This window comes from Vanellus vanellus (assembly GCF_965231255.1).
Source record: "Vanellus vanellus genome assembly, chromosome: 19".
Lineage (NCBI taxonomy): Eukaryota > Metazoa > Chordata > Aves > Charadriiformes > Charadriidae > Vanellus > Vanellus vanellus.
In genome coordinates, this window is record NC_138924.1 from 8,476,731 (window position 1) to 8,497,920 (window position 21,190).

The window sequence follows — 21,190 nt, forward strand, 5'->3', positions numbered from 1 at the left end:
AATACTGGATCTGATCAAAGCTCCTTTAGCCCAATATGCTGTGACTGACAATGGCCAGCAACAGGCATTTAGAGAACCCATACCAGTACTTTCCCAACAAACTCTCCAGCCTACTAGTGGCTCCCCTAGTGGCTCTGATTCCTTGAGTCAGAGCCTTTCTGTTTAAGATTTCTTAATGGCTTTCTCTTCCATTGGTTTCTCCAGCTCTTTTCTGATCCAGTATAAACTCCCATCATTCACAACTGCTTGTTGCAAGGACTTCTACAGATTAGTGGCATTTCACATGAGAAACCACCAGCTTTCGTTCGCTCCAGACCTGCTACCTTTCTTTAAGATCTCTAATTTTGACATCAGAACAGACCAAACATCTACTTCCTATTTGATTTTTGCCCCTGTTGCACACACGATTCTGTAGACCTCTGTCATATCCCTTCAGCCACATCTTTTCTATGCTGAAGAACCCTAGTCTACTGGCCTGATTCTGGTCAACCACTTCCAAACCTTCTGTAGTTCTGTGATACCCATTCTGAGGCATAGGGAGCCAGAAATGCACACCAGATCCTGGGAAAGCATCAATACTCATCCTGTTCTTATATTCTCTTCCCTGACATGCTGACCAGTCTGGCAAATCTGAAGAATCTGGGGATGCAGAGGAGATCAGGGGAGCAACCACTTGAATATCACACATGAATATAGGGCAAGTACGGCACGATTCAAGGTCCTTTCTAGTTTCTCTCTGTCAAGTTACATCTTCTCCTTATTTTCTCAATATTCAGTCAAACCCACAAGTTGATCATTAACCCAGCTGCTGAAAGTTCAATCCACACTCACTTTGTATGATGCTATAAAGGCTATTTCTCCATTCACAAGAACTTTAGTGTACAGATTATTAGGTTTGTGATAGTACTGTTAGTCTTGAAATCTTCACTGATACACAAGAATCTTTCACAACCAAGAGCAATGAGAGGTCCTGACCGTCTCTCCAGATTCTGTACTAGATATGGAAAGAGAAGGGGGTCACAGCACACAAGCATGAACATCCTTCATCCATCCAAGTGTTAACTCAAAACACTTATCTCGTAACCTACAAGTTTTACATAATACATACGAAAACATTCAGTCTAATGGCCTTGCTGCAGAGAACGGCAAGTATGATCATGTTCGTAGCACCAAAATAATAATAAAAAAAAGTGAAACAAAGAAAAGCGGCCAACAGAGGAAGGCAACAGAAACAGCAGTAGAGGTCATAACTGTGGTCAATAAGAGAGGTGGGAAGTGAAGAGAGGAAAAAAAGGAAAAAAAAAAAAAGTTATCAATGGTGAAGGTACATTCTTCTCCTCCCCCAGGGAACTGACACAACCGCCAGAAGAGATAAGGGCAGTAACAGTAGAGTAAAATACATGGTTACATATAGACAATTACAAGGTAGGGAGGGAACTAAAGGATGGGGATTCTGCACAGGATCTCATTTCTTTCAAGAAAAAAAACAGCAGTACAACAAAACATAAAATGACACTGAAGTACAACATTTTCTTTCTCTCTTAAGCCTCCTTTTCTTGTTACAGACGTTTATATGTGCCTGGACACTCTCCTAATTCGACCTCTCTATGTGCCCTCCAGACCCCATCTTATCTCCCAGTCTCCTACAGTACAAGCTTGTTTACACTCTCTGCCATATCGGGGGGAGAAGAAATTTTTGCCAATATTTGCCTACAGAATTACCAACAATATTCTGCTCATCTCTCCCTGTCTTACTATCTTAATTCTGCATTTGTGGATGTAAGCACTTGACTTCAACTGTTATTTCTCTGCAGGCAACCTTATGACCATTCATCTAAAAACATCTGCCTCTCTCTTCAGCATCTGCTTGCGTGTACCCAGCAAACACATACTATTCTTCATTAATGTGTTTCTTGGTCAGTGAGGGCAATGACAGCTTCCTGCTGTACTCTCTCCAAGTCCCATATGTTCAGATTATGTTTAAATATGGCAGTCTTTATGCAGAAAATTGTAACTGTGTGTGTAGACAGTAAACAACCTCATCCGGGCTTTCCTTACTGCTGCGTCCTTCCACTAGTCATGACAAACTTCATCTTGCTCCACTCAAATCCAATCAGAATCCTCCTTTAAAGCTCCTCGCTATTAGCTCTGTATGCCTCTCCGATCCTTCCGCTGGTTCCCTCTTCTCTGCCAGAACAGAGGCTGCTCATCCTCATTTTCAGCACCCTTGACAAATTACAATATGAGAAATATCAGCTTCCAACTCCGCACAGGCAATGACAGCAAGATTCTATTTTTCAGACAAGTATTTTCGTACCTTCTCATGTTATTCTTCAAATTTCAGAGGTTTCACATATAAACATTTACAAGAACTCTTACAGACTTTGGAATCCTGCCTTAAATGTCTCACAAAGATAAAGTTAGGTCATGAATACTTTCATACAGCTGCCAACCAGGCTGGCAAATTGTCTGTCTCACTGAATACTGACAATTAGAAGGGGCAGAAAGAATTTTTTTGTTTGGTACTTCAGAACCCACTCCTTTCTGCTACAGTGTCCCACTTCACTGACATTCCCAGACTCTGTGGGGAAACCCAGTAGTGCCAAATGGATAATATTAAAAAAAAAAAAAAAAAAAAGTTACAGGATAAGTAGGAACAAACAGTCAAAAGAAGAAACTGTTAAGCTTGAAAACACCTAGCTGAGAAGAAGCAGTGACAAGACTAACAGCTTCAGGAACCATGAAGAGATACTTGGCCCTGTGTTAATTTCAGCTTCTCGGGCAAGGAAATGATTTAACAATGTTTATTTCTAAAGGTATGACGATATTTTTCTCTTTGGCCAGCTCAAACTACTGAACAGATCTGACACAGACTTCCCCTTAAAAGCTACTGTTTGCACTGACATTTGTCATATGTGGAGAATTCTGAGTAAGTCACAAATAATTTAGGACTGGATAGTATAACGGCAACAGTCATAGCACAATTTCAGATTTGGGTTCTGTGAGGGAATACTAATTTGAACAGTATCTCTTGGTCTCCAGATCTCAAAACGCTTCAGAAAGAAGCAGAAATACGTATTATCTTCAGTAGGCACATGGGAAAATGAGTAACAGAAAGGTTAAGAAATCTATCAAAGACTACCCAGGAAATAGTCAATGACTGAATCAGAAATAAGACTCATGTCTCACAGCACTGTAGGCAGGCAAAAGCTAGCACTACCCAAGAAAAGCAGTTCTTCACTTGGAAAAATACAACAGGTTAAAAACTGACTATTTTTAGCAGGTCAGTTCCCCAAAACCCTTCAACGCATGGCCACACAAATGTTTACGCCAGCAGAAAGGAAGGGGTCAAGAGGCCAGACAGACAGCAGAGTCACCTACCCCGTCTGTGGAACCACAGCCCCGCGTGCCGAACAGCCGGTCCCCTACTCTCCCGTGCACCTTCACGGATAAAAGACCAGTCCCATGGGTAGACTCAATTTTCCTTCACATATAAGAAACAAGCTAACACTTTTGCATTTAGAGTAATTTTCATGCCATCTTGAAGTACTTAACCAACATTTGCTAATTAAATTTCACATCCTTTTGGGAATTTTCCTCATCTTGTTTTTGAGCAAACTAAGTGTGATATAGAGTGTGAGGAATTAGATTACAGTCATATAAGGCTTAAACCGAGTTGGGGGATTTTGCTTTTAAATCAGCAGCCTTAGTAAATTGAGCTCTGATGTAACTAACCTATGGCAGAATGAGGAAGGCTCTGCCTTACGCAGGAGATCGACAATGAATCACAAAATTAATTCAGGATATTTATTCTAAGTTTACTCTGGTGAGAAAACAAAGAGTGAAAGGACTGTTTGAGCAGTGGTTAGAAAGGCTTTATCCAAAGCATGATAACAACACTTGTGAATAATTTTTTCTGTGATTTCACTTTTTAAAAATGTAATAAAAGAACCTCATGGAAAAAACCAACCCAAAACATGGCCTATTTAAGGACCAATCTATTAAACCACAAAAACTAGATTTCATGAATTACAGACCTGTGCCTGTACCTTCAAGACACAGACAATAATCCAAAATTACAAGCTAAGTGTCACAGGTGTAAAGCCCTTGAAGCATATTATTAGATTTGCAAAACCATATCTTCCAAGTAATATTTTTATATTGTCAGATAATCATAAATCTGTTAAAACACTCAAGCAAAAACATAAAATTTGCATCTTGGGGATATGCCACACACAAGAAAATACAAATATGTACATTTCTGACAGATTTCTAAAAATAGTTTAAAGGGTCCAACCTCCATATAAAAAGTTATTTATTCAAACTAACAGGCACAGGAAAGGGCTAAGTATTACTTACCATCTAGAACTCCAATGCTTAGAATATTAACAGTACCGTTACAAGCTAGGACTAATTTAGCAGTCTAAAAGTCTTAAATAAAAAAGCACTAGACCCTTCAAGAGCAGTTATTAGACCTTCAGTCACTGCCTTAATATCCAATTAACAGCATAGTTTTATGACAGTTACTCAGAAAAACAACAATGAAAAAATTTAGTGACAAAGAAAAGAAGTTTGGGTTCTAACTGATCTAAGTTAACCCTTCAAGTCTGATTATACAAAGTTCTGCAAAGTAATAAGGAATGGGATGGGACAGTAATTAAGAAAATTAGCTACGGGATCATTAGATAGGACAATCATAAAAGATACAGGGTTTTCACTCAAGAACCTACCAAGAGGTTGATGCCTGAGCAGATTTGAGAAAATTTTGTGCAAGAATTGAAGAAAGTGTATTCCAGCTACAATATCCAAGCTTACAGCTGTGCTTGTAAGTATGAAAATTTCTTGGGCATAGCCCCAAAAGATGAAAGATTTTGTGTATGCTACAAGCAAAAAATGTTAATAGGTCAACACCAAAATTAAAGACAATTAAAATAATGGCTATTGAAATACATTCCAGAATACTGTGCCTCCCATTTTTGCAGAACACAGACATCACCCTCAAAGCTAAGGACCTCTTCCACACTTTCTTCAATCTTTTTCCACTCATTTTTATGTTGCAGAATACTCTGAAGCTTGTAATGAAAGCATATGGGCATATGCTGTTAGAATGAATAGAAACAATGAACATGTTTTCTCCAAGTTGAGAACAACTAACTGCTGAATTTTCCATGACAATTCCAAACGTGCAAATGCCTTTTCTTCTTGTGACAGACATCTAAAATATACCATAAATTCCTGAGAACCTTAATCTCATGTAGTTGCACTCCCTCTACTCACAAGGTTATTGACGAAAAAATTGCTATTTCTATCCATGCTAGAAATACAGTAAAAAAATTAACATCTATAAGGCCGTGTTTTACTAACAACACTAAATAACATTATGTCCATTAATTATTAATGTCATATGAATCAAGCCATAAATACAGCAATGGGGGCATTTGAAAAAAGATGCTAAGAAAAGCCCAAACATCTGAATTTGACCCTTCTCACACCCTGACATTTCCACTAGCGTACAATATAGTCTTATTTCCGAATGTCCAAAACATTAACTCACAATTATGCTATACAGTGTCGGACTCATATTCTACATGACATGGAAGCATGGTATACTTTAATTTAGCCAATTACAGAAGTGACAGAAGTCAGGGAGCATTACAGCAGTCAATTCAAGATGTCACATTTATTCTGTACTAGCATGCCTTTTCCATCTGCATCAAGATAGCTAAAAAATTAAAATAGGATTTTATATTTCAAATTTTAACAGGAAAAGATTTTCCATTAGGAGACTATGAACTCCTTAAAGTACTTAAGTAATAGCTTTTGGAACATTAAATATTAAATAAGTATTAAAAGAGTACTTAAAATTATTTTTGTTGCCATTCCAAAAGGTGAACATTGGTTACATACTTGCATATGCAATTTACAACCAAACTGTTGCCAAATCTCAGGATCACATTGTTACACTTCATCTTTAAATAACAGTTTCTCTCTCTCCTGCTAGGTAACTACAAATACAAATAGAATTTGTGCTCTACCAAAATGAGGTCGATCAAATTCAGCTGACAAGATACTCTTCTCCAGGAAATTCTATTTTAATCTCTCCTGTAATTTATGAGCTTAAAGAAAAGTTGCTCATATATGATATCAAGACCCGGCCTATACACAACTTTGCCATGTTATAATGGGGATCATAACAGGAAAAACTAAGGCTATGTTAACACCTTAGGAAGTTTCTAATCAGCTACCCACTTGCCTCACAGAAAAAAAAAAGAAAAAAAAAAAAAGTGCTGGTGCTGAGCACGTACACTTCAAATAAGAGCATATATTTTCAGCATCTGCTCTTACCAGTTAACACACTAACATACTGGAGTACAGCGAATCCCTGAGGGAGGAATCCTCCTCTTCAGAGTTTTATCAGGGAACAGCACTTACTGATTCTGAAGGAACCTCTCTTCTGCCAAGGAGGGTGACAATAAAACCAGAACTATCCGAAACAAGTAGGTGGAAGTCCTCCATTCGAAAATGGAAGTGAAGGATGTAGAGATTTTCTTGACCAAAAGTACCACTGAACAATGATTTAAACCAAAGGGTACAAACCTTGTAAGTTTTTTGGTTTTAGAATTGTATCAAAGAAGAGTAGACAGTTTGTATTCTAAAGGCATTTAAAACATATTTTGGCTTTCCTAGCAACACCAGATTCTCATTCCTGACTGTTCCAAGGTAGCAAATAGCATGCAGCTCATGTACACCACTGAAAATTTTCATGAGCCAAAGACCAGAACTAAACCTACAGAATTGAATGTCCAAAGCAAACCCTACAAAGTCCAAACACTGCACAGATCAGGTCTCTCGTTTGCAAGGGAAGACAGCTGTTTTCTGACATAACTGCAGCAGTTCCCAAACCCCAGACATCTACCGTACCCCTTTTGAAGGACCCCATCCCTGCCACAGGGGTAATTCAACTGTTTATGAAACATCGACTGAAGCATTCAAATTTCACCCACAAAACTATAAGGTGAAACAGAAACCAACATGCAAGAGGTTCAAGAGATGCTACGCAAACAGCGGTGATAAGAACTGCGACAACCTTCCTCAGCAAGTCATCCTCACTTATGAGTCAGTGCCGAACAACTCACTGAGGTTTACTCAAATTTACCTATTTCCTCCCATTTCACCTATGACTTAGAGATAACCATGATGATCTCAAATTTCATAAATGCATAAAACATTCTTTCAAAACAACAACTTTGCTTCTCCATTTTGCACTGAAAGCATGGGCACTTTAAAAACAGCTATTGCACGTGAATTTATCCCTCTACTGTTAATCCATCTGCAGGTAAAACTGCTTTTGACATCATCTAACATGCAAGAAAGTACGTGGTCACAGTTTTAAGTTTCTAGCTTCTTCTTGTAGTCCATTCGTTATCAAAAGCATCTTTGTAGTGGCAGCTTTTTGAAGAAGCTTTGGTTTGGAAGAGGAAATATAACTTGGCTAATCCATACTGACTAAACCCATAGCTCCACAAACTACGATGTATTATAAGAGAAACCGCATACTATAAAGAGGCGTTCAGGACAACCTAAGTATCAGCTTCATCACTGTCCTCAGTTGAATGGGTTCAGATAAAATCAAGTCTAGATTTTAGCTAAAAATACAATGAGGTTAAAATAAGAAAAATTTTTTAGTGTACATAAGACCAATGCCTAAGTCTATTCAGATACTTCACAGGAAATGCACCAGGGCCTTCTGGAAACAAAGTTTATTGTTACTACATTTATGATTAAGTTTGAGATATTCTACTTCACAGGGAATGCAGCAATATACAAAAATGTAACTGCAACTGAGACTCACACAACAGCCTCTAGGTCACAGAAACAGGCAAAGAATGAAAGACATCTTGAACTACGAATGGTATAAGTAAACCTTTGTATCTGTGAAAAAAAAAAAAAAAGCAGAACTTCAAAGTTCTAGATATGCATAAGTTTGATCTTTGAGATCATAGTGAAACATCAGCACCTACAGAAAAAATGGCTATAATGGAACAGATAAGTGGCTACACTTGTTAAGAAAGGTTTGGGGAATAACATTCCAAGAAAGCCAAACCATGAAATTACACTAATTATACAGGAGAATTCCCACCTTTCAGACACCCCTTCTCTGTCAATACAGCATTTCAGATAGCATAAAAACAGAAACAAGAGTTGAAGAATATAAACCTGAGACAAAACTCTACAGTGGATAACCAAGTATGTATATTTTTTTTTATTTAAACTAATTCCTCTTCTTCCCTCCCGCAAATGACTATTAATGAGGTGAAGAGTACAGTTGAACTGTAATAATACACCTATCTAGTTTGCTGAACAGCACTTGAACTTGTAATGAACTTACATGGGCTTAATTTTCTAACATTGACGAACAGGACAGGAATCAGTAGGTTTCCTAGTTGATTTCCATTCACATTTATTAGACATCTTCTCTGAAATGCTAATGCATTTTAATCCATTCAGGAGAGCATCCACTTTTCAAAGCAGCCCCAAGTTCTGCCCAGGAACTTCACCAGTAATGGCCCAGCAGACATTTCATGTGGAGCATATGGCCTGTGCCCTGCAGCCAGGGAAGGCTACTGCAGCCGTATTCAACTCTCAACAGGACTCTGACTTCATGAAGACTACAAAAGGAATTAACCAAACGCACCTTCCCTGCAGCACAGCAAACAGCACAATAGGATGTATGGCATGTGAGGAGGTATTAAAAAAGACAATATACTAGTTTAAGCATATTTCATACTTTACCTCTTCCTTTTCCATTTGTAGATGTTCTTTCCCTCGCCATCTTTGTGAATGTATTTTCATTTTCAGTTTTACCCAAGACTAGTCATTTGACTTGCACAGAATTTTTAAGTCCTGGTCAAAAGTTTGTGCAGGTAATCTCTCTGCATTAAAATTTAATTTCCGAATTTTTTACTGCTGAGAGTTACGAACAATAGGATTTTTCAGACATGGCTGATGCATCTTCATACCAATACAGTATCTTAATTTTGCAGTAGCCTTTGTAATCATAAGCAGGTGAAGTCACCAAACTCAAACCCACATAGACTAACATCCGCCTGAAGAAAAAAACCTGCATATCAAATCAGTCTGGGAGTGGCAACACTACACAAGTGGTTTAGATGTGAAGCTATCCAAGGACATAGAAACCTCTCTTAGGATACTGGGAGGAAACATAGCTCCAAGGTAAGACTGAGCTTTCTGCATGCACACCAACTAACTAAACTTAAGCCCCAGTAGGCCCAGACCGCGGTAGTCATTTAATAGATGGTGGATAAACACTGAACTAGCATGAAAGAGGAAGGGAACATCACAAAACATCATGACTAGATGGAGAATCATTGAAGGAGAGAGAAACTAAAATGGGAGATCTATTCAGCACATTCCTGGCTATTTGCATAATTTAGAAATAGTACAAAGTAAATATTAACAGACAGCAATCCTGCATAGATCAGAATTTTTATGTGGAACATTTACAGTAGAGAAACAAGGTAACACGTTCAGTTAATAGCTTGTCATCCAAAACACTGATTCAGATTTGAATAAAGAACATAAACGACTTGAAGAGTTCAAGACTGGCATCCAGGAAACGTTTGTTTGCATTATGAAACCACTGTCTAGTTACTAGTCTGTTCTTAAGATTGTACTGTGTTGCAGTGCACCTGCATGAGGCACAGATCTCTTCCAGCTTAAACAATTGTTAAAAACTTAAATTTAGTAGCTACACACACTAGAACTCCAAATAGTATTTTTGATCATGCAAGAACATCTTCATTAAAACCATTTTCTAGGCAAATATAACAGAGGAGGAATAAAACATTTCATCAAAACTTTGGCTGACAGTTGTGAAAGAGTAAGTTAAATGCTGATATTAGGAAAATAATAGAGAAAAAAAAAGAAAATATTTTTCTCTAGTACAGAATACCTGTTCAGTTACTTTCATGCATTTAACTGTAGTTGAAGCAGAGTCAGCTTTCCTTCCCTGCGAGCATCTCCCACTCATGCTGTAACTAAGAAATTAAATAACTCAGAAGATGCAGTTAGAGAACCACAGGAACTGTGGAAGGCAACTAGAGGGAGGAAACTGAAAGGAAACTTTAGAGTCTGCCCTACTTTTACCACAGTTTTTGAGAGAGTTTTCTAGATCCCTTTAGATCACAATGAAAAATATGTATGCCCAGAAAGAGCAACTAAAATGAGCGGTTGTAGGAGATAAACTGTATTTAAAATAAATCAGCAGCAGCACAATGTAGAAAAGTGAATATACTCTGATTTTGTGCATGTAATTTAAATCTGGAGAGTTACTTTTAATCAATTCATGCAATAACTAACAAGGTAGAGAGAAGTTACACTTGTGGAAGCAACGCTTGTAATATCCTCTCCATACATTAAAAAAATGCCCATTATAACTCCAAATATTCCAAAATGCTGCTCTTTCCCATGTTTCAGTAACAGATTTAAGTTTTTTATATCAAACAGTATATTTCAAATAGGCAAATTATACTGCACATTAAGCACAACAGAATTTTTTTTCCTTAGCAGCCTATACAGTATCACATAGAAAAGCAACGTCAAGAAAAAAATTAACCATGCTTTCGCAAAAAGGGTCACTGTAGTTGGCTTGTTTCCTCTGAACTTTTGAATCCTTGGGATAAGCATGAAGGTCTTTCATCCCCCAACACAAGACACTAGATTTCAGCTAACTAGAAACCCACTTCAAATATTACATACTTCCTTTCCAAATGTCAGGGTTGTTTAGTTAATCAGGAATAACAACACTCTGCAGAATAAAATTCCAATGCAAAATTGCAACAGATCTGCATGGTCCTTATGTGCAGGAACACAGTGCTATGTGTCCACTTATTCAGGTACTTAAGCTGTGCCCATGGCCATCCTACTTACCACAATAATAATGTTTTTTATAATAGCACCATTTTTCCCCCTCAAATCATACTGCCTAGGATAAAAATCCCTACCTAAGCTACAGCAGTTCACAACTGTAGGACTATATCTAAAAATACTGCACAAAGCAAGAATGCTGCCACATAACCAAGCAGACAAGAACTAGACATCCCCTTCTCACTGTAATAAGTTGTCCTTTTTTTTTTTTTAATTCTTAGGCTAAACCATTATTTGCAGTCACGAAAAGTAAAACACTTAAGACCACATCTGTGAAACAAGAAGCAACACGTTTTGGACAACAATATATTGTTCAGACTACCTACTTACTTACTTACTTGAGCCTGTCTAACACTAGAAGTACACACGCCCATCTAGAATCTTGTTTAACTGCAACGGACTTGATACCCTCAGGTTTTTTAAGTGCAGAAAAATCAGTACGTACAAAGTTCTTTACCATCAAGTCAGAATAATTCTAGAAAAAGCCACTTCCATTGTGCCCTCCAGCAGCCCAGAGATGACAGAAGCTGAGGATGTTTACAGGTCCTAAATGAATAATTCAGCATCAGCAACAACTCCCCACCACTGACAACCTCAACGTGGGGCTGGAGCAGGCGGCCGCGATGCACCTCCAACATGCCAGGTCTGGAAGCAGGACATCCTTCGGCACCAACGCACTCCTGGCCGAGCGTCCAAGTGGCCGATTTTAAAGAACTGGCCCTTTTTTATTTTTTGTTTGTTTGTTTGTTAACTTGCACTTCTACCTACAGGACAGGGATGAGCACCCAACACACCGATGCTCTGGGATTTCTCAAAAAACTTCCCCGCGAGGGTCATCTCCTCACGGCCCCCTCGGCCCCTCCGCACCCTCCCGCACACAAACCGCGTAAATGGAGCAAAACCCCCGCGGGCACCGGGTACCCCCCGCCCCGGCCCACACCTGACCCGCCCACCTCCCCCACCACCGGCGGCTCCCCAAAGACACACACACACACACACACACCCCGGCTCCAGCGCCCTCCCCCCAGGGACGAGAGCGGCTCTCTCCCCGGTGAGGAGGGAGGAGGAAGGGATGGCCAGGGCCCCCGCCTCTTCCCCCTCCTCCTCCTCCTCCTCCTCCTCACAGCGGAGGCGCTAGGCCCCGCTGCCCCACCGGGCCGCGCCGCCCCCCCCGCGCCGTCCCGCCGGGCCCCCTGCCCTTACCGACGGCGCGGCGCTGGGGCGGCCCGGGCGGCAGGCTTTGGCGGGGCTGGACGGTCGCGGCGTCTCACCTCAACCTCAGCGCCACCGTCACCGCCATCTTGCCTCCCCTCCCCCGGCTCGGTGGGCTCCGCCCCCTCTCACCAGGTCCTGGCAGCTACCGAGCGAACAGCGGTGCCGCGGCTCCGTTGTTTCTACCGGCCACAGGGGCTCGCCCCTTCCTCCCGCCATATCGGGTGCGACGTTGCCCGGGCAGCGCCAACCCGCGAGAGGCTGCAGGGGACCCGGCAGTGAGAGGGCGGGCTGCTATGCTCCTTCCAGGACCCGCTGGCCGGTGCGGCGGGGAAGGGTTCCCTCCCCCTCCCCCTCCGCGCTGAGGGGGCTCGTGGGGGGGCGGCCGCCATGAGGCGAGCGCGGGGCGCGGCGGCGCTGAGGCGAATGGGTCCAGTCACCGGCTGCTGAGGGGCCCGGTCCGGCCCGGCGAGTCTTCTGGTGATGCTACTTGACCGGAGGGGGTGGGAGAGCCGCACCGCCTCATTCTCTCCCACCGCAAATCGATATAAATTTATAATAACTGATAACGGGGCGCAGCCGGCGGACCGCCGCCGTGCCGATGAATGGGGCCGGGGGCGCCTTACTCAGAGCCGGGGGAGGCGGGAAGCCGCCCCGGGCGCCGAGCATCGCCCGGCCCCCGCCGTGCCCCGTCAGGCCCCCGCGCTGTCGCCGACATCGTGCCTCTAGCGAGGAACGGCTTCTGAAAAATGTGAGAGGTGTAAAATCTCAAATGTCTTTTTATTCCCCCCCCTCCCCGAATGAGGAGTATGTAAATTGTGCCCTGCTTTTTCAGTAAAGTATTTCAAATCGGCATGGCGTTTTACCTGCAAATGTGTAATTCCAGATGTGCTAAGGTCACAAATTAATCTCTTACCAGGTTTACTATGGGTAAAAGAAAAAAGAGATACCATTAGACAAGATTAAATTACTTCATTGTTATTACAATTTCCATTAAATAGAAGTCGTATCCCACATTTGTGGGATGTGTGTGTCCACACAATTATTTATTCGGACTAATAAAGCAGGGGCTCACCCTGTGGCAAACAGGATTACTTATGTATTGTACAGGCACATAGTTATTACAGTAGCTGAATTCCACTCTGTGAAGCACTACGTTAAGGTGACTCGACGAATCTCCAGGCTGAAGCATTTGCAGTTTCTAATGCCGATGACTACCTCTATTCACTTGGAAGTTAAAGTGTCTGAATATAAATCTGTTAGGACAAGTCAAGCCTATGTTTTGTGCGGTGTTTGCTGCTTTTCAGATATTGAATTCCTCTGAATTGCTTTCCTCATTTTATTCTTTAAACCTACCCAGCTGACACACTCCACCATTGCTGACCCAACACACTTGTCTTCCATATTGCCTGTTTGTCTTGAAAAGCAGTTTCCAAGCCATCGTGTATCCCAATGCTTTTTTCATGTTTATTTTACTACTTCCTGTCTCCTTTTGCTCTGCAACCCCCTCTCCAATGGTTGACTTCACTCCTAAGATGTACCAAACGTGCTTTTTTTCCCTTGCAGCCACACTCAGGATAGCCAGCAGATGTGCGGGCAGCAGAACGTGGCTGAAGATAAGCTCCTCACGCCCTGCTTTTGAGGTTTCCCTCAACCCACGTCTCTTCCACAGTAGCACAGCACAGGGACACAAGGTACTACAAGCAGAAAAGCTCAACTTTTCTCACTGTTAGTTAAAATTTCTTAACGTAGCGGCAGGGTCAGCTGGTGCACTGCAGGGCCCGGGCAATGAAGGCTCTCCCCAGGGGAAGGGCCCCTCTGCGCGGCGGGAGGCCTCCTCCCGGTGCGCCCCTCCTCCTGGGCAGCCCTGGGGAAGCGGAGCCGGGGCACGTTTCCGCGACAGCGGCCGAGCGGCCCCGCCCGGAGGCGGGGAAGTGAAGAAGGAAGGGGGGGGGCGGAGAAGGACACGACACCCTTTCTTGCCCCGGAACCTTCCTGCCGCCTCTCCCGTTTCCGGCCGGAGCAGCGCGGCGCCGGTCGCCATGGCAGCGGGGCCGTGGGGTTGGGGGCCGGTGGCGCTCGCGCTGCTGCTCGCGCTGCTGCTCGGTGGCGCGCGCCGCCTGCGGCGCCGTTACGCGGCCGGGGGTGCTCGCGCTTCCCTGAGGGGAAGGGCGGCGGCGGCGCGGGCGGATGGCGTCCGCGCCCTGCTGGTGACGGCGCATCCTGATGACGAAGCGATGTTCTTCGCCCCCACCGTGCTCGGCTTGGGCAGGGTCGGCACCCGCTCCGCGGTGCTGTGCTGCTCCGCAGGTGAGGGGGCGGACGCGCCGGGAACGGCGGGGCGCCCACCCCCGAGGTGCTGGCCCTCGAGGCCGGGCTTCCCGCCCGTGACGTCATGGGAAGGCCACCATGATGCCTTCCTATGTGTGGTCTCTCGCTGTGACATCAGCCCCAGGCTGTGACGGTGTGTCAGTGCCTCAGAGCAGCGAGCGGTGGCTGTACCGTGGGGCGACCCCACCTGTCTCTGACGCCGTGTGTGATGTCACCGTGATGCCACACATGATGTCATTGCTGTGCTGAACCTCAGGGCCCTCTAGGCCTTTGCTGCCAGGGCAGCACAACACCGTTGGGAAACACTCATGCAGTGGCGGAGGTGCCGTGCTATCCATCTGCAGTTTGATGGCGTTGGGTCGTGGCGTGCTGCCATAACAGTCCACGCACCACAGAGAGCTGCCATACATGCACGGCTTTGGTCAGAATGTTACTTTTCACAGAGTTTCCGCAGCTGTGACCAGCAGCAAAATCTCCCTCTATACCTGAGCCTTGCACAGGGGTTTGACAATCCAGTCTCCTGTTGCAGCGCTGAGGTACTGTCAAATTGTGCAGAAGTGTCCATAAGTTGTAAAAAGGTGCTGTTTAGCACAGTCTTTCAGCCTTGTAATTCTGTCATCTCGTAGAGGACTTGCTTGGATGATCCAGTTTTGGTGTCATAATGATACATTCACTCTAACACATCTAAAAATAACAGTTGCATAACAATCCAATCATGGAAAAATAGGCCTGAAGGGAACCTGAGGTCATGTTGTCCATCAGTCGACTGAAAGGCAGCATCGATGTGTCTTCATTTGCTGCAGACAAATGTCTTAAGTTTGTTCTTCAGAACCTCCAGGGAGGTTCCTCAGCCTGTGCAGTCTGTGTCAGTGCTGCATTAGCTTTTCTTCAAATCACTTTTTCCTAAATTATTGGTGTAATTTAAGTTTATTTTTGCTGTCTACCATGAACATGGAAATCGGAGTATCCCTTTGTAGCAGCCTCTTACATATTTTAAGACTGTTATCTGCCTCCTCTGTCTTATCTTCTCCAGACTAAACAACCCCATTTCTTGCAATCTTTTCTCACAGATCATGTTTTCTAATCCTCTGATCATTCTCATCGCTCTCCCTTGGACTCTTCCAGTTGGTTCACGTCTTTTTTGAAGGTCAGGGATCAAAAACTGGAAGCAGTACTCTTGCTGAGGCCTTTCTGGGGTGGAAAGATTCTCACAAGCTCCACTTTCCCAGGACAAGGTTTTTTCACAGCACATGATGGTCTTCTCGTGTTCTTCTCGTGATCTACTAAAGCTCCAGATTTATTTCTTTTTTTCTGCAGAACTGATACCTACTCAGTTATTACAGTGTTCAGGGTTTTCTGCATAAGAAACAACTTCATTTAATTGATCTTCCAGATTCCATACTGCTATGCCAGAACCCACAAGTCTGCAGTGAAAACTAAAGATTTTTTTGTTTTTATGTTGAGAGGAGTATCTTGAGGTACAAATATTTATATCTTACACTGACAGCTACTTACATTTGTGAAAACGGCCCTCTATTTTTGAAAGCTCCAGCTAGTTCACTGCCAACTTTTCTGTTCTTTGTTTTCAAAGCTTTCTGTCATAACAGGCCATCTAGGTGAGAAGACAGGGATTAAGCTTTTGTTGAAGCCCAGTGGTGTGATGGCTTTACTGATCACTCTATACCTCCCATTCAAGATTTAGTGCAGCGCTTTCAGTTGTCTTTGCTGAGGGACAAAGGTCTGTGGATCCCATTTGGCTTTTTCACAGCTATGGAGAGATTACTGAAGTGCAACTCTGCCGTTTCAGTTTTGGGGACTAATACACTCCTGCTATTAGAGAACATTCCAAAGAAGTGTTGTGTTTCTGTTTATTTTGTTAAATTTTCTTTTTTCTTTACTCCTGGTTCAGTGATGTGAAACGTTCAGTGTGTTTGACGCTGCCTTCTTACATGTCTTTGTAACGGAACTAGCAGCCCTTATAGGAGAGTACATTCATTGAGCTAATTAGATTTTTCTGTGTCTCTTATTAGTCTTTTGGGTGATTCAGGTGGTTCATCTTCTCATTGTTTGATTGATGATGACAAGTGAGTTGATCAAAGACTCTGCAAATTGTAATACTGAGACAAAATACTTAGAAACTGTTGCACTTGCAGTTTTCAGATGTCAATCAAAATGACTTAGAAATTAATTAGAATTACAGCACTGTGAAAAAAATCAGCTTTTTACACACTGAATAATCTTCTATTGAAATAATAACTCAGTATAAACGTGCTTTGCTCTCTGGAGTAGCTGACTCTGTTGTGAGTGCTCATGAGGTCCAGCAGCATCAGCTATTCAGCTGGTTTTGCTCTCAATAGCTGCCCGTTTTTTCTTGTTAGCATTTTTATGTTCCTGATGTCCTGACACGTTTCTCAAGCTGTGGAACATGGATCTGTTCCTTTGAGTTCAGTAGAAGTTAGGTATTTTGAGAACAGTGGTACTATTTAGATAAAATATCACTTGCAGTCAGCTATTACATTGCATTGCAGCAAAAATTATGTTATCTTAAAATACTAGTGTCACTAATGGCCATGCAAAAAATCAGTCTAAAATAAGTCCCACTGGACTCAAGTGATCCATCTAGTGAAGGTGCACACTTTAATTTTGCTGAAGCTGAAACTTGCAATCTAAGCTGCAGACTACCAAGCTGACATGTTCCTCTGCAAACCCACAGATAATTATTGTCATAGTCTCCTAAAACCATTCACTCACAGTCTGCAAGAAGAGTTGGGTTTTTTTCTAGTTACTCTTTCCCTCTTTGAAAATTTTACAAAGCTTGCTAGTGATGGCTCAGATTGCAACACTGCTTGAGAGAAATGCTAGATTTAGATGACTCACACCCACAACAATAAAAAATTCTAGTGTAATTCAAGACAGCTGACTACAGACTTGAATCATACATAAATACTCAGCTGTATTTTTTTAATGTTATTGCTTCAAAGTTAAAATTGGGTTGCAAGTACTGCCCTGCACAGAGCAACATTATGGAAGGGGCAATCACAGCTCTGGCATGGACTTTGCATGGTTGATGCCAAGAGAAAATAAGGGAATGTCAGGGCAAGATGAGAAGAAAATAATTCAGTTAAGAAGGAGGCAGTGTTTTAAGATAATGAATCCTATTTTCCTGCTAGTTGTAAGTCTCAGTCTATTATAACTTTTCCTAAATACCTTTATCTAAATTAGGTTTCCTGTTTTCTTTTGGTTCTATAAGTTCTTTGCAATCTTGCCATATTAGTTTCTGCCTGAATTTCCTGGGAATGATGCAGAGTTCTGAAAAATATTTCTCTTAAAACAGATTGCTATGATGGAATTCCTCATTTTTTCAAATCCTTTTAGTTCGGTCACTGTATTCTGTTGCAGTGTCCTGGTGTTATATGACAACTACTGCTCATTAGAATTGGCTCAGAACATAGTATAAACTTTAATCGCGTAAGGAATACCCCATGGGACAGGCTTTCCAAATGTTATCTCAACAATGCTGTTCCAAGTACTTTGGACTTGCTGTTCAGCTTGGCTCTCTGGGCCTATGCAGTTAAGAGTACAGGAGGGAGTTCACTGCAGCATGTCTTAATGTGAAGGAGGAGTGATCGTTGGCCCTTCCTAAGGAGATTAATTGTTACTGATTTGTTGTGAATACTTGTTTTTGCAAAAGTGGACTAAGATCCCACCAACCTCTTTTACACAGACAACTTGGAAACATGCCAATGATAACAACTTTTAGTCACTCACTGCGAAGGCAGTTTCTCCTGTGTTTATGAAAAAATCTTGCTCGATTATTTTGTAGTATATTGGTGACTTCCATTCAGATAACATGTGAGCAGTTAGTTCATGTATATGCATATTAGAAGAATTTTTTTCCCCACAAAGCCTGGTCAGCCTATGGAATTCACCAAAAGAGATATTAAATCTTGCTAAAAATTGAACAATGTTCAGAAGTGGATTAGACACATACTGAAATAAAACAAAAAGCCCAAACAAAAAACTCAGAAGAGCTAGAAATTGTGATGTTTTAAGGAATAAGACATTAAACAGGTGGTTGGAAGCAGTTGATTCCAGAATTGTTGTTTGGAAGATCTCCTTTGGTTTTGGCAGAAGCATTTAACTTTATCTATTCTTAGGATACTGGGCTGTTTGGACCACTGGTCTGATTAGACATGGCAATTTCTGATGTCCTTGCCAAATAAGCTCATGAACAGCTGCCAGCCACACACAGTGCATAGATGTGAGGAATGTAGTCAAGGTGGGCAGAACTTTGCCTCAGCATTTTACCCTGAGCTAATCCGGGTTGTTGCTCAGGTAAAAACTATGGAGTTTGTCTCCTGCAATGTATCTGTTCCTCAAATTATGCCCTTTTGTTTAATGTGTGATGGTCACACTTAATGCTTTGAGAAAGAAAAGAGGATTTCATTCCAAGCTCACCTAAGCTGAGATGGTGGTGTGGTCTTTGCTATTTTCAGGAAATTATTACAATCAAGGAGAGATTCGTAAGAAAGAACTGGAACAGAGTTGTTTTCTTCTGGGGATTCCTGCATCCGATGTAACAGTCATAGATCACAGGTAACTGGTTTTCATTTATAGCATACTTTCATTCCAGTTTTTAAATAGATGAAGTTCTCTGTTCAGTGAAAGCTTACTGTATCATTCTAAAAAGTCTTGAGCAATCTCAACAAAAGACCATATTAGATGTTTTTGTTAACTCTTAACATAAACCTAATTAATGCAGAAGACAATTCAAGTGTATAATGGGGCTCACAATCCCTAGGTTAAACTCTGTTGTTACAGCATTTAGAATAATAATAATACTTGTTGGGGTCTAGCACAGTGTGTTTGGGCAACATGATTACATTTTGTTACACTTGTTAAACAGACAGTTACAAATTCCCTGAATTGCCTGGGCAGGTTTGTCTGTAGGCTAGTCTTTACAGGGTTAGTGTGGAATTCTATTATATTTATATAATCTTGTTTAGTTCTGACTAAAGGCAAAAGTGAATTGCAGTGTTAAAGAAAGTCTCTAACAACATGACAGTAAGATTCTTTCAAATTAAGCCGTGCAAGATTTCTGTTTCTCAGAGGTGTGATGTTGTTTTCTTTAGTTGTGTGTAGATAAAAACATAGGAGATAAAGCTGACACTTCTTTGTTTTGGGATTTATTCAGGAACTCTCTTCTGGGATGGTGATTTAACAATTTGAATCAGTGAAACTCAGAACTAACATTGTAAAGGCCTCTCAAATTGCCCGATCACTCTCTATCTAGGGTTGATAGGAGCTGAACTAGGTACTAATTGCTAGGAAACACAGTACAAGTGGTTGTTTCAATTGTAAATAACTATGATACAATCCATAAAGAGTATTTTTGTTTATGAAAAAATAACTTTAATAGCAACATACTGATTTAAAGCCATGCCAACTAGAAAAGTCAGAGTTGAAAAAAATCTGGCTCCAGGCAGGCCCTTTTCCCATGAACATATTTTCCCTTGAGCTAAGGCAACAGAAACCACAGTCCATAATACAAATCTTCTTGAGTTCTTTGCTTTTTTTAGCTTTAGGTTTCTTTCCAAGTTTTCAGCTCACTTAAGAAAACAGCAAAGGAGTTGTTTTTCCTTTGGAATGAAAAGACATGTTTCCGTTCACATCTCATGAACTGGTTTTGGATAACTTCAAGTTTTATAGTACAATCATATGACAATGCCCAAAACATTTTTGGGGAGGGATAAGGAAAAAAGCTGCTAAGCTTTACTAAGCATAAAGTCTGTTCAATGACCCATCTTTTGAAATTAACACAGAGCCCAGAAGCCTACTGGCCTTTCATCCTAACGCAATGGGAGGTTTGTTAGTATGTGATGCAGGTTTCCCAATACTGCTCAGTCATCCCCCCAGCATACACAGTTCAGAGGATGGCTTTTTGCAAGTAATATTTTGGTTTGCTCTGTAGGAAGGTGAGGGCCATTTCGGAGAAATAGCTTGGATCATGCCTCTCTATTACTTTCATTACTAGTATTACACATATTTATGTAAGTAATGACTGATACACAATTCCCCCCAGTGAATGCAGTGCCTGAAAAGACAGATCCATCCCATCACCCAGAACTTCTGGGCATGGACTAGAATGTACAATATTGTTCTAAGAAACAGGTTTAGATTTCAGGTCTTTATCTCTGAGGTTAGATTGCTATGAGATAACCGTCACCTTTGTTGTGCATTCAGGGAGTGAACTGAATTGTAGTCCTTGCTGAATTTTGCTCAGAGCTTGTTAACACAGTGAAGTTAAGTGTGTTTACAGTGTGTTATTTATTCTGCAATAACTCACCATGCCGATGCTCTTTATGAAAAACATCTATGGATCAGGTGTTAGCAATATTGTAGAGGATCAGGTATAATTTCTAGATGACACTGAATTTTTAGGGTAACTAATCTTTAGAGTACTGTTTTCCAGTGGTTTAGACAAAGCACTGGGACTCGAGGCTCTTGAAACTTACTCAAGCTTCCTGGGGTCCTTAAGGTCAGTAGCTTTCTTATGCCTCTGTTATGACTTCTGTAATTTACAGATTATAAAAAAAAATATTCACCAGCATGGCATGATATGAAACTTGCTAAATTAATACATTATCTACCACTAGATTTCCATGTAAATTCATGTCTACGGAATACAGTTCAGGAGGCT

At 41.6% G+C, this 21,190-nt stretch overlaps 2 protein-coding genes across 2 annotated transcripts in view; one reads left to right on the forward strand and one right to left on the reverse strand.

Annotated features, from left to right (window-relative positions):
* NCOR1 (nuclear receptor corepressor 1) overlaps window positions 1-12,258 on the reverse strand; it is a 75,633-nt gene extending 63,375 nt beyond the window's left edge. The window contains exon 1 of the mRNA XM_082493275.1: window positions 12,151-12,258. The gene's annotated coding sequence lies outside the window, so the exon portion shown is untranslated. The remainder of the gene's footprint in view (window positions 1-12,150) is intronic.
* A 1,943-nt stretch (window positions 12,259-14,201) lies between these two features.
* The window catches only part of PIGL (phosphatidylinositol glycan anchor biosynthesis class L), a gene marked incomplete at its 5' end in the record, with an annotated part of 62,616 nt that continues 55,627 nt past the window's right edge, over window positions 14,202-21,190 (forward strand). The window contains 2 exons of the mRNA XM_082493188.1: window positions 14,202-14,469; window positions 18,987-19,086. Coding sequence (XP_082349314.1) covers window positions 14,202-14,469; window positions 18,987-19,086 — 368 coding nt within the window. The remainder of the gene's footprint in view (window positions 14,470-18,986; window positions 19,087-21,190) is intronic.